This window comes from Cheilinus undulatus, linkage group 22 (assembly GCF_018320785.1).
Source record: "Cheilinus undulatus linkage group 22, ASM1832078v1, whole genome shotgun sequence".
In the NCBI taxonomy this organism is placed as follows: Eukaryota; Metazoa; Chordata; class Actinopteri; order Labriformes; family Labridae; genus Cheilinus; species Cheilinus undulatus.
Window position 1 is genome coordinate 35,149,863 of NC_054886.1, and position 14,215 is coordinate 35,164,077.

The 14,215-nt window shown below is 39.0% G+C and overlaps 1 protein-coding gene across 1 annotated transcript; it reads left to right on the forward strand.

Annotated features, from left to right (window-relative positions):
* The first annotated feature begins 279 nt into the window (after window positions 1-279).
* On the forward strand, window positions 280-12,262 carry LOC121504811 (zinc finger protein 813-like). Its single transcript, XM_041779875.1, has 8 exons — window positions 280-1,111; window positions 1,219-1,343; window positions 4,777-5,000; window positions 5,101-5,180; window positions 5,279-5,394; window positions 7,238-7,479; window positions 7,584-7,639; window positions 11,416-12,262. Exons 2-8 carry the CDS (start codon window positions 1,256-1,258, stop codon window positions 12,059-12,061), a joined length of 1,452 nt encoding a protein of 483 aa, XP_041635809.1. The 5' UTR covers window positions 280-1,111; window positions 1,219-1,255; the 3' UTR covers window positions 12,062-12,262.
* Window positions 12,263-14,215: the final 1,953 nt, after the last annotated feature.

The following is a 14,215-nucleotide window of genomic DNA, read 5'->3' on the forward strand; positions in this document are numbered from 1 at the left end:
AAGCACATTTCAAGTTCTTTCTGATTTATTTTGCCTTGTATTTTCTTAATCTTTCCTGTTTTTGAGGTTCTTCATATGCTCGGTGTCTGGTGTTTGGTGTACTGATTTTATTTTGTGCTTTTTACCTAAAGAGAAAATCATATGGGAGAAAAGCTGAAGAAAAACATTCTGCTGAAGAAAAGCGTTCAGCAGGAGAACATTCAAATAAAGAAGAACATTCTACTGTGGAAGAACATTCAGCTGAAGACAAACATTCTACTGAAGAAAAGCATTCAGCAGAAAAACATTCAAATAAAGAACATTCTACTGTGGAAGAACATTCAGCTGAAGACAAACATTCTACTGAAGAAAAGCATTCAGCAGAAAAACATTCAAATAAAGAACATTCTACTGTAGAAGAACATTCTGCTGAAGACAAACATTCTACTGAAGAAAAGCATTCAGCAGAAAAACATTCAAATAAAGAACATTCTACTGTAGAAGAACATTCTGCTGAAGACAAACATTCTACTGAAGAAAAGCATTCAGCAGAAAAACATTCAAATAAAGAACATTCTACTGTAGAAGAACATTCTGCTGAAGACAAACATTCTACTGAAGAAAAGCATTCAGCAGAAAAACATTCAAATAAAGAACATTCTACTGTAGAAGAACATTCTGCTGAAGACAAACATTCTACTGAAGAAAAGCATTCAGCAGAAAAACATTCAAATAAAGAACATTCTGCTGTAGAACATTCTGCTGAAGAAAAATATTCTACTGAAGAAAAGCATTTAGCAGAAAAACTTTCAAATAAAGAACATTCTGCTGTAGAACATTCTGCTGAAGAAAAATATTCTACTGAAGAAAAGCATTTAGCAGAAAAACTTTCAAATAAAGAACATTCTACTGTAGAAGAACATTCTGCTCAAGAGCAGTCAGCAGAAAAACATTCAAATAAAGAACATTCTACTGTAGAAGAACATTCTGCTCAAGAGGAATATTCAGATGAAGAAGATGTAGATGAAGAAGAACATTCCGTAGAGGAAGGACATTCAGCCGATAAGGAGTCTCATTCATCGTGGGGTAACAAGAACATTTCTGATCCACCATCCACTCACGAGAAACCCAGGTGAAACACATAGGACACAACTGGATGGTTTTGGGTCTAATAGGAAAAAATTATTTAAAATTCCTGCACTGTTTCTTCATTAACCTGTGTCAAACATCACGTTTCAGCCTAGTGCTACGCAGACGCCTTCTTGTTAGAGAGGACATGTATAAACCTCGCAGCAAGTGCAAGAACTGCATCTGTCTAAGGGTCCGTGTCTTTGAGGGTCCCCCAGCAGATTCAATAAAACATGGTAAATATGTGATTTTTATACAGTCATTGCAAATTAATTTATATAAAGAAGGATTTTATGCTTGTTCTGACAAGAATGTGGCACACCAGGTGGCCTGTTTCATTTAACATTGACATGGGATAGATTTCACATTTAAGGCCACAAAAGTGGGCCCAAAATCAGACCCAAAATGGACCTTAAAGTTGGGCCTAAACCTGGCTCAAAATCAGGCCAAAAGGCTAAAACTGAACATTTGATTTGGTCTAACATTGGGCTAAGATAGGGCCAAGAGTTGGGCCAAAAATTGGTCCTGAAAACAGACCTGAAGTTTGGCCTACAATTAGGTTCTAAACTGATATGATATAAAAATCAGTCTCTGATTTAAGGCCATATTTATAGACTGATTTAAGGCCAGATTTATAGACTGATTAAAGGCCAAATTTATTCCGATTTAAAGCCAAGAATATAAACTGATTTAAGGCCAAATTTATAGACTGATTTAAGGCCAGATTTATAGACTGATTTAAGGCCAAATTTACACTGATTTAAGGCCAAATTTATAGCCTGATTTAAGGCCAAATATATAGACTGAAAAAAGGCCAAATTTATACTGATTTAAGGCCAAATTTATAGACTGATTTAAGGCTAAATTTATAGCCTGATTTAAGGCCAAATATATAGACTGAAAAAAGGCCAAATTTATACTGATTTAAGGCCAAATTTATAGACTGATTTAAGGCCAAATTTATAGACTGATTTGAGGCCAAATTTATACTAATTTAAGGCCAAATTTATAAACTGATTTAAGGCCAAATTTATACTGTTTAAGACAAGATTTATAGACTGATTTAAGGCCAGATTTATACTGATTTAAGGCCAAATTTATAGGCTGATTTAAGGCCAAATGTATGCACATTTAAGACAAGATTTATAGACTGATTTAAGGACTGATTTAAGGCCACATTTAAGACAAGACTTATAGACTGATTTAAAGTCAAATTTATACCGATTCAAGGCCAAATATATAGACTGATTGAAGGCCAAATTTTACTGATTTAAGGCAGGATTTATAGACAGATTTAACACCAAATTTATACTGATTTAAGGCCAAAGTTATACTGATTTAAGGCCAGATTTATTCCGATTCAAGGCCAAATATATTGACAAATTTTTTTTTTTTTAAAGATTTATTTTTGGCCTTTATTTGATAGTATAGGACAGGGGATAGAGTCGGAAACAGGGGAGAGAGTGGGGAGAGACATGCAGGAAATAGTGCCATGGGCTGGATTCGAACCCGGGTCGCCTGCGTATATGGCATGTGCCTTAACCACTCGACTACCGGCGCGCCTATATTGACTAATTTAAGGTCAAATTTATACTGATTTAAGGCCAGATTTATTCCGATTCAAGGCCAAATATATAGACTAATTTAAGGTCAACTTTATACTGATTTAAGGCAAGATTTAAAGATTGATTTAAGGCCAAATTATACTGATTTAAGGCCAAATTATTATTGATTTAAGACAAGATTTATAGACTGATTTAAGACCAAATTTATAGACTGATTTAAGGCCATATTTTTCCTGATTCAAGGTCAAATGTATAGACTGATTACAGGCCAAATTTATGCTGATTTAAGGCCAGATTTATACCGATTCAAGGCCAAATATATAGACTGATTATAGGCCAAATTTATACTGATTTAGGACAAGATTTAAAGATTGATTTAAGGCCAAATATTTACTGATTTAAGACAAGATTTAAAGACTGATTTAAGGCCAAATTATACTGATTGAAGGTCAAATTTATAGACTGATTTAAGGCCAAATTTATACTGATTGAAGGCCAAATTTATTGACTGATTTAAGGCCAAATTTATACTGATTTAAGACAAGATTTAAAGATTGATTTAAGGCCAAATTATACTGATTGAAGGCAAAATTTATAGACTGATTTAAGGCCATATTTATAGACTGATTCAAGGGCAGATTTATAGACTGATTTAAGGCCAAATTTATTCCGATTTAAAGCCAAGAATATAAACTGATTTAAGGCCAAATTTATAGACTGATTTAAGACCAAATTTATTCCGATTTAAAGCCAAGAATATAAACTGATTTAAGGCCAGATTTATAGACTGATTTAAGGCCAAATTTATTCCGATTTAAAGCCAAGAATATAAACTGATTTTAGGCCAAATTTATAGACTGGTTTAAGACCAAATTTATTCCGATTTTAAGCCAAGAATATAAACTGATTTAAGGCCAGATTTATAGACTGATTTAAGGCCAAATTTATTCCGATTTAAAGCCAAGAATATAAACTGATTTAAGGCCAAATTTATAGACTGATTTAAGACCAAATTTATAAACTGATTTAAGGCCAAATTTATCCTGATTTAAGGTCAAATATATAGACTGAAAAAAGGCCAAATTATACTGATTTAAGGCCAAATTTAGTCTCTAAATTTGGTCTTAAATCAGTCTATTGCAGAAAATCAAGCAGGTGTGGGCTAAATCAGGCCTAAAATTGGGACAAAAATCAAGTCTGAAATTCTCAAATGGAAAAGGTTTTTGATCAACCAGGACTTATCAATGAGCCTATTGCCTGGCCAAACTGGGTCCAAAATGGGACCTAAATCAGGACCATCAATGGACCTAGTTGGGCCTACAATCTGGCACAAAATCAGACCTTGAGAGGAGCATAAAATGAGATGTTTGATTTGGCCCAATCTTGGTAACTATTAGAAAATTCAGGCCTAAATTGGGATCAAAACTGAGCTAAAAAATTGAGCCAACAAGCAGACATAGAATCAGGCCAAAAATCTGGCCTTAAATCAGTCTTAACATTGGGCTAAAATTTGGCCTACCATTGTTCAAATTTGACCCAACGTCGAAACAGTCCTAAATTTAAGACCAAAATCTGTCCCTAAAATAGGACCTCAAATTGAGCCTTAGTCTGGCTTAGAATCAAGCCTAAAATTAGACCGGAAATTTTGTCCTAAATTAGTCTAAAATGTTAAAACCCTAACACTGGGCTTAAATCAGGCCACAAATACAGATTCCTGGGTAACATCCCATAGATTATGTTTGAGAAGAAAGGAACAGACTGCCATTCTCAGGTAGCTACAACCCTAATTCCAAAAAAGTTGGGACACTGTGCAAAATGTAAATTAAAGCAGAAGTCAATAAATGTCAAATTTCATAAACCCGTATTTGATTCACAATAGAAAATAAACAACACATCAGATGTTGAAAATGAGACAATTCAGTTTGAATTTGTTGGTACCGACATATCTCAAAAAAGAAGGGACAGTCATTGGCTTTTGTTTTGTTTACAGTTTACACTGTGATACAACTTTTTTGGAACTTGGATTGTACATGACATGATCCAGGGAGTTTTCTTCTTGTTCAACTTTTCTTTACATCAGTTTAATGCTCTCCTTGTGTTCTAGCGTTACGCATTCATCCGGTCCAGAAGGTAGAGTGTCCTCTAGGCTTAGAGGAGGAGGACTTTGTGAAGCTGCTGAGGTCCCGTTTGCCCCAGCTGGACGGTCAGACGCCTTTCGACATCTATAAAGTCAACAGGAAACGGAAATTGGTGCCAGTAAGAATCGGGAAGCTGACAGCAGAAGAAGTTGCAATAGTGACTTCACACAACTTTTACCTCCGACCTAAGGTGCTTTTCTTTCAACATCGGCTAAAATGTCAAAGATTTAATCAGGAGAGTTTTAGCCGCGCATGCTTCCCATTCTGATGTGTCTTTATTTCCTGTGTAGACCAAAGAGGAGGAACTTTTGCAGGATAAAGCTGCTGCTTCAGACCCTTCACCTGCAGATCAACCCAGACATAGGCTCATGTGAGAGAATGCAACGCCATTCCTTGTTTAATCCCTATAGAGCAAGCTGCTGCTGCCAAAGCTCCTGATCTTTATCCTAACTGCTCTTTTTCTTCTAGAATACGGCCTCGTAAGAGTTTCCTTTTCAAACATCTGATGGTTGACACAGACAGCCATGTTAGTCTCCAGCTCCGCATCCTGGAGGATCCTCGCATCGATGTAGTTGGACACAAGAGTAAATATGCTTTTTGTTAACTGTGCAGCTGTTTCAAGAAGGGGAGTTTCAGATTAAGAAATTATTAAATTTTTCTGGGTAGATATGGAGTCTGGGCCTGTTGGCTTTTCTTTTAAAACAATGTATTTTAGGGCTTTGACATTGGTGCAAAAAACAGTGACATAATCTTTAAATCTATCATCCATCAGAATGAAATCTGAACATAAAGGAATGCATTACTTTATTTTAATATTAACATGGGATCAAAGATGGCGTTTTCAAAGGTTTTCAATGGGATATTTTTGGTCCTTAGGAACAAATGTGTCAGTTTTTGGGTAGCTTAGCCATTTTAGGCTAATTTAAGGAACAGAGTTTTATGACGAGAATTTTAGAATTATTTAAAAATGAATATCCTTTGGAGCAGTGGTTTTCCAAGTGTGAGGCAGGCCTCCCCTGGGGGGCGCCACAGAGCTTCAGGGGAGATGCAGAACCATAAACCTAAAAAAAGGTGATTTGCTTTGCTAACTTCTGCTGGTCATGGAGCAAAAATGAATACACTTATAGTTACTTTAAGGCAGTGATACTCAACGTGTGATTATTAGCGGCTCTTTGAAGTCTTCGTTTTAAATATTATTCCCACAGGAAACCTTAAAAAAGGGAAACTTTTTTGCCCCTTTATACTATTTTTTGACACTTTTAATCCATTTAAGCTACCTTTGGTAATTAAATACCACTTTTTTCCTACTTTTTGCCCATTTTTGCCGCTTCTCTTTGCCATTTTTTTCCACTTTTTGCCCATTTAAGCATCCTTTGTCATTAAACACCACTTTTTTTCCTACTTTTGCCCATTTTTGCCACTCTTGACTGCTTTTTAGCCATTTTTAAACTAATTTTTTGCTACCTTTGGACCTTACTATTTTTTTTGACACTTCTCACCCATATTTTTTCATTTTTTTCCCCATTTTTGCTGCTTTTTGACCATTTTTGCCATCTTTAACTTATTTTTATTGATACTTCAAAGTGTTTTTGTCACGTTTCACCACTTGGATTCTTCAGTTGAGTAACGCTGTGTAACAGAAGACCATGTTACAGGGTCCTCTTCAGCACAATGACCATACACAGGTGGCTTCAAATTAGAGCAATTGTGTTTTAATACACTCACACTCAAAATACATAACTCAAGTTTCCTTCTTAATAAAGCTTGCCCAGTGCTCAATTTCTTCTGTCCCTTTTTGGTCAATCCAAGTCCAAACTTAAATCCATTAATAGTGAGCAGCACAGCCTCCCTGCTCTGCTGCTTGTGTGTGTGAGTCTTCAGTCCCAGCCTGCTACTGCAGAGAACAAAGAGAGCACAATCAACTCACAGAAATCACCCGTGTTACCCAGCACTGGCACTGCTCCCTTCAGCCACTCCCACACATCTCTCCCCTGCAGCTGAGCTGAACCACACCCCACCACCACACGCTGCTTTAAGGATTATCAGAGCAAAATAATCAGGTGGTATTGGCAAAAAATTCATTACTGAAACCAAATAACTGATTACCTGGTAAAGACGGATGTTTAAGAATGTTTGCAGACCAAAATATCAAAGATATTAAAAAAATTAAAATTAGACATAAATGTTTGAAAATATGATTTTGTTTTTTTATAATATATATTATATATATATTCATTCATCACAGCCAAAATGGCTTGAAAATAAATGTCTCTAGGATCTCTTAAGGGTTAAATATCTCGTCTTTGTGCTGCATTCAGTAGAACACAGGCTGACAGGGATTTGAAATCACTGTATTCCGTTTTAAACACTGGTGTCCCAACTTTTTTGGAATCATGGTTTTTGCCCAATTCTCCGGCTGTGTTTCAGTATACTCAAAGTTCCCAGCATATGTGGTCCAGTGTCCTTGTGGTCTGAAGGAAAACGAGTTCCTGGACCTGCTGACCTCCGCCTTCCCTCACCTCCGAGCTCTGTCACCGTTCAATTTATTTATCTCAAGCAACAATAGAAGGCTGCAGCTGCTGGATGTTGAAAGTATGACCCCAGAAAACATCAAGACTCAGCTTAGAGCCGCTGCCAAACATATCCCAATCATCTACATCCGACCAAGGGTACTCATAGTGTTTATGTGCTTTCTTACTTAAATACCTTCACAAGATGAAACTGAGTGCACTGTAAATGTACAGTGAAATCTTTGATGCATGCTTTCTTACAGGGACAGCGCGGTGCCCCGTTAAGAGACTCTTCTGATCCAGTCAACCTGGACTCTAGGTAAAATACTCTTGTTGACTTTTCAAAAGCATAAATGTCTTTCATTATCACCCACATTTGTACCTTCTGAGATCCATTTTATTTCTGCACCTTATCTTGAAGGTATAATATGCATTTTAAAACAGTTATGTCAGCTATGTCCTTGCCCTGTTTGCTTTATAGTTGAGGGCACCTTTAAATTACAAACCCACCTCACTGTCTGTATAAATCTAGGTTCCTCCATCCATTGTTGTCCATTTATCCACGTTGGCAGTATTTAAAGAAAGTTAACCCAGACATTTCTCTCTCCATCGACATTTTCCAACTCCATCCGGGGCTCTCCAAGGCACTCCCAGACCACAATCCCTCCAGCAAGTTATAGGTCTGCTCTGGGTCCTCCTCCCAGTTGGACGTGCCTGAAAGACCTCCAAAGGGGAGCACCAGTAGGCTTTCTGATCAGATGCCAAAACCACCTCAACTGACTGAAGGGGTGTCTGCACCCTTCACATTATCTCTAATGCCCCATTGAAACGACAACGTTTTCGAGGCAACGGCATTTTGGTGCCTGAAAATGAAACTTTTCAGAAACAGGCTCCAGAGTGGAAGTTTTTCAAAACGCCCCCGTCTCCGTCTCCGTGTAAACAGGGAAACCAGCACATTCTGAAAACGGACATGTGCACTACAGCTGCAGTAAATATCCATGTGTGAGTAGGCTTATAACGCATGCGCGGATGGGAAGCCCAAAACAAAAGAAAGATGGCCGGCACCAGTGTACTGTTTGTGCTCCTCATTCTTTTGAATTTAACTGTACTTCTCCAACAAAATGTTGATTTACTTCACCATCACTTGGATCAGCGGAGATGTATTTCGCGCCTGCACCAGATTCTGACTTGACCCATATGCCATCGAAGGGCGTATGGGCGGTCGCTTCCCCTCATGGCCCAATTGTTGAGAAACACGTGCTAAAGTGCCCTCTTGGGAGCCAAAACACATGCTAAAGTGCCCTCGGGAGCCAAAACAAATGCTAAAGTGCCCTCAGGAGCCAAAACACATGCTAAAGTGCCCTCTTGAGAGCCAGAACACACGCTAAAGTGCCCTCTTGGGAGCCAAAACACACGCTAAAGTGCCCTCTTGGGAGCCAAAACACACGCTAAAGTGCCCTCTTGAGAGCCAGAACACACGCTAAAGTGCCCTCTTGGGAGCACAAACACACGCTGAAGTGCCCTCAAGAGTCAAAATGCACGCTAAAGTGCTCTCTTGGGAGCCAAAACACACATTTAAGTGTCCTCTTGGGAGGCGCAAACGCATGCTAAAGAGCCCTCTTGGGAGCCCAAACGCATGCTGAATCTGCCCCCCTTGGAGCCAAAGCACGTGCTCAAGTGCCCTCGAGTGCCAATATGGCGCTAAAGTTCCCTCTTGGGAGCCAAAACACACGTTAAAGTACCCTCTTAAGAGCCAAAAAACGCAAGCTAAAGTGCCCTCTTGGGAGCCAAAACACGTGTTAAAGTGCCCTCCTCATTAACAAAACACACTAAAGTGCCCTCTTGGGTGGAGAAAACACACTAGACTCCAGAAGATCATTAGGACCAAGAAATACTCTGAAACATTACTGTTGCAATGACTTTTATGTTGGGCCCTTTTTTGATCTATATTGAGCCAGAACTATATCTAAAAGAACCAGTTTGGATTATCTGGTGTTAATATGGTGTTAAAATGCACTAGAATACAGGAAATGGCATCTACTTCATTGAAAATGTACTGGGGGAAGACCCCCAGACCCCCTAGGGATTTATTTTTTTATTTCTGTGTGTTCTTCACAGTCCAACGTTGAATCTCCACAGTTCTTGTGGATTCTGATCCTAACTACAAACTAACTTGAGTAGTCTGTCTAGTTAGTTAGTTTTAAGGCTATATAATGTGCCATTTGTATAACATATAAACATGTCTAAAGTGCCCTCCAAAACACACCAAACTTAGTGCCCTCTTCAGTGGCAAGAACGCGCTGTATGTGCCCTTTTTTTTTCTTTTCACCTCTGCCCTTGAAAAAGTCAGTGCACGCCACTGCGTATACTGCATCGGTTTTGGTGTTTGCAGTCTCCTGTGAACAGAGATTGTTTTGAAAACGTTGCCATCTGAACGTGGAAACTTTTTGGAAACGAAAACAGAAAACGATGCGAAACTTCACGTAAATGAGGCCTAAGGCTAAGCCCACCCACCAGGGGACACCCTTTTTGACCACCTTAATCCACCATCTCATTGTTTTGGTGGGAACCCAAAGATCATGACCAAACTGAAGGCTGGAAAGTAGCTATCTAGAAAGTTTGCCTTCCAGCTCAGTTCCCTCTTCACTGCAACAGCTCGGCACAACTCCTACAAGACTGCCAATGTTGCACCAATCCACCCATCAGTCTCATATTCCCACCTACCCTTACTCGTAAAAAAGACCCGATTCCTGAGCACTTTCACTTGGAGCAAAGAATCTCCAAGGGGGCTGAACGCCCCAGCATAGAGGTTTTGTTGAGGTCTGTAGTCAGACCCTCTTGGCTCCAAGGGGTGTCCTGGTATCTCACATCCAGGGAAGTGCTCTGATTCCCAATATACCCGTTTGTGGGGGTTGGTTTGTGGCTAATCTCCCTGGATGTGGATGGAAGAGAAAAATTGACAAAAGAATGCAACGCAGGATAGTTGGAACGGTGGATAAACATCCTCAGTCAACTTCTGCACAAATTCAGGCTGTCCTGCAGACTCAGGGTGCAAAAGTGTCAGCTCGAACCATACGTCGTAATCTGAATGAGATGAAGCGCTATGGCAGGAGACCGAGGAGAACCCCACTGCTGACAAAGAGACATAAAAAAGCCAGACTGGAGTTTGCAAAAATGTACCTGAGTAAGCCTCAGTCCTTCCGGGAGAACATTTTGTGGACAGATGAGACTAAGGTAGAGCTTTTTGGAAAAGCACGTCATTCTACTGTTTACAGAAAACAGAATGAGGCCTACAAAGAAAAGAACACAGTACCTACAGTCAAACATGGTGGAGGTTCAAGGATGTTTTGGGGTTGTTTTGCTGCCTCTGGCACTGGGTGCCTTGACTATATGCAAGGAATCATGAAATCTGAGACTATCAACAAATGTTGGGCTGCAATGTAGGGCCTAGTGTCAGAAAGCTGGGTCTGCGTCAGAGGTCATGGGTGTTCCAGCAGGACAACGACCCTAAACATACCTCAATAAGCACCAAGAAATGGTTGGAGACAAAGAGCTGGAGAGTTCTGAAGTGGCCAGCAATGAGTCTGGATCTAAACCATTGAACACCTATGAAGAAATCGCAAAACTGCTGTTGTAAGAAGCACCCTTCAACTCTGAGAGACCTGGAGCAGTTTGCAAAAGAAGAGTGGTCCAAAATTCCAGTTGAGAGGTGTAAGAAGCTTGTTGATGGTTATAGGAAGCGATTGGTTTCAGTTATTTTTTTACGAGGGTGTGCAACCAAATATTAAGTTGAGGGTGCAACAATTTTGTCCGGCCTATTTTTTGAGTTTTGTTTAAAATTATGTCAATTTTGTATTTTTTCTTCAGGTTTTTTTGTGTTGTTCCAATGCACATAAAGGAAATAAACATATGTATACCAAAAACATTTGTTGATTGCAACAATTTCTGGGAGAAATGATGTATTTTCTGGAAAAATTCCAGGGGTGCCAATATTTTCGTCCATGACTGTATATGTGTAGATTTCCACCTCATCAGTAAGGGTCTGTTTTCATACAAACTTGACCTTAATGTCTTTGACTCTGATTCCTGCTGCAGGTCAGGATCACAACAGGACATCGACTACATGGAGGAAGAGGATAACAGCGATCCGTATGACCTCTTCAGTGATGACCAGGACGTTGAGATGACTGCTGATGACTGGCAACTAGATGAATATGAAGATGAACCAACGAGTAATGGAACAATCCAGGCGTCTCCAATGGCGTTGCGTTCTAACAGTGTTTCTGTGTTCTGTAAAGTCTGCATGAGTCTGCACAGCTCAATGAACATGCTGGTCAGACACTCTCGGGGTCACTTAGATGATCCGCGGCGGCTTTGCGGAGTGTGTGGCGAACAATCAGAGTCAGCAGCGGAGCTGAAGCGTCACCTTCAAACCCACCAGCGAACTCACAGGTGTGACATCTGCGAACAGTCGTTCTCAAGCGTTGCTGGTTTAAATGAGCACCTGAGGCAGCACAGATGCAAGAAATGCAACCGAACTTTCAACAGGTGGTCCGAGTTTCAGAGTCACAGCTTGGTCCATGGAAAGAAGCGGCGACGTGATTATGAGATGGAACAGGAAGAGGGCAAATCCAGCCAATCAGGGAAGGACTGGCACCAGTGCAGCATCTGTGGAAAAATCACAGGCAGTGTTTACACCTTATCCATCCACATGAAGACTCACTCAAATCAGTCGATGTAGAAAATGAAAGCCTATCAGTCAGTCTCTTTCAAAACTGCTGAAGACCCACGATTAGGGGCCAGGGGGCTTGACTGTCATACCTTTTATAAAACACATTAACACGGCTTTATATCTGCAATCTGGACCTTTGGAGACCACCTCAGGGTCAGGGTTAGGATCCCTAGAGCCTTCTTATATGCCATGGGTGGTAACTTGTTTTGAATTAAGTCATGGGTGGAAAGTGGGTGGATCTCAGAATTCTGACTTTAATCTCAGAATTCTGTCTTTAATCTCAGAATTCTGTCTTTAATCTCAGAATTTGGACTTTAATCTCAGAATTCTGACTTTAATCTCAGAATTTGGACTTTAATCTCAGAATTCTGACTTTAATCTCAAGATTCTGACTTTAATCTCAGAATTCTGACTTTAATCTCAAGATTCTGACTTTAATCTTAGAATTCTGACTTTAATCTCAAGATTCTGACTTTGATCTCAGAATTCTGACTTTAATCTCAAGATTCTGACTTCAATCTCAGAATTCTGATTTTAATCTCAATATTCGGACTTCAATCTCAGAATTCTGACTTTGATCTCAAGATTCTGCCTTTAATGATGAAGGTTCATAAAACATTCCAGTCTTGCCTTTTGTAGGCCAGCCCCAGTTTGGAACCCCAGGTGTCATTTCAGCCAATCAGTGCCCCACAAGATCCTTTAAAAGCATGAAAAATAAGGGAGAAAAGCTGTTAAAGAGGCTAGCCTCTTAGCTCTGGGCTAATCAGGGATACTAGGCAGCAGCAATCACATTGTCACTTGGTATCTAAATGCCTAGAATGCAAACAGAGCGTGTGAGAGAGGGTTGTTGAAAAACTACAGCAGAAATTTATAAATTCTAAAATTACATTAAATGTCATAACGGAGAGAAGAATCACATTTGGATCAAAATTTTCTTCTGAAAACTGTGAGACCAGTACTGTTTAAACATTTCTACTTTTTGACCAAATGATTGAAAAGCATTCATAATGGTTTGGATAAAAACTCAAACATGCAGGAGTTAAAGATCCTGGTACCTGCTTTAAGACGGATGTTTTGGCTTTTTGTTCCTTCACTGTCCTTAAAGGAGAAGACTCTGTTCTGTGCAGTCTTAGAAGTACTGTTTTATACGTAAACGTACAGTTTCTACACTGAATTTAAGTTATTTTCAATGACTCAGAGGTTTTTTATTGAGTATTTTTTCAGATGTAAGATGTTGATTGTTCATGATTGTTCTAGTGAAAACTGTTATCCACATTTCCACATGGTCCAGGTGCAGTACCTCATTGCTGGAGCTTTTCTTTGCACACTAGGCGCAGAGCAGCTAGATCACCAGATCACCTGGGAATAAAGAAAATAAGATCCAGTCCTTGAAACGCCCAACAAATCTCATTTTTGATTTAAAAAATCTTATTTCTACTTTTTGCGAGGCCTTAAATTTAATTTGCAGTTTGCCATGTCTGAATATCTTTGGTTCTGCTCGGTCTTAACAGCACCCTAGGATTTTTGCTCTGTTCTTTTTGTGGATTTGCTCGTTCACGCCACAGTTCATGGCGGCAGCATGTACCGTACACGTTCACCAACCATAAACAGAGAGATGATGAGAAAATGTTTAAGGAAATCTGACTTTGATATTAAAATGACTGGGAATTTTCCACAGGGAAACCCAAAAGCACCATGAGGAGCAGAAATGTTTTTTTCTTTGGTATAAAACTTTAAAAAGTGCAAAAAAGGGGATTTGTGGAAATGTTGGAATCATCTGTTGATGAGTTCAAAATGAATAATTTTTACACACAAACTGTAAAATTTATTCAGTTGTTTTGTTCTACCATTAAAACATCTCAAACTGCTCCTTTGTGTTGTCTGATTATTTCTAACAGCTGCTTACCAACTTTTTTCAAAGTCAAAATCTAAGAATTCTCACTCTTTCTCCTATAATAATCTCAGAATTCTGACTTTAATCTATAAATTCAGACTTTAATCTCAAGAGTCTGACTTTAATGTCAGAGTTCTGAATTTAATCTGTAAATTCTGACTTTAATCTCAAAATTCTGACTTTAATCTGTAAATTCTGACTTTAATCTCAGAGCTCTGACTTTAGTCTGAAAATTCTGACTTTGATCTCAGAATTCTGACTTTATAAAT

Excerpts from the sequence above, each read along its gene's own strand:
- LOC121504811 (XM_041779875.1), top strand. The coding sequence starts at position 1,256 with ATGTATAAACCTCGCAGCAAGTGCAAGAACTGCATCTGTCTAAGGGTC. Across the intron at positions 5,395-7,237 it reads CGATGTAGTTGGACACAAGA|TATACTCAAAGTTCCCAGCA; the intron begins GTAAATATGCTT and ends GCTGTGTTTCAG. Across the intron at positions 7,480-7,583 it reads TCATCTACATCCGACCAAGG|GGACAGCGCGGTGCCCCGTT; the intron begins GTACTCATAGTG and ends GCTTTCTTACAG.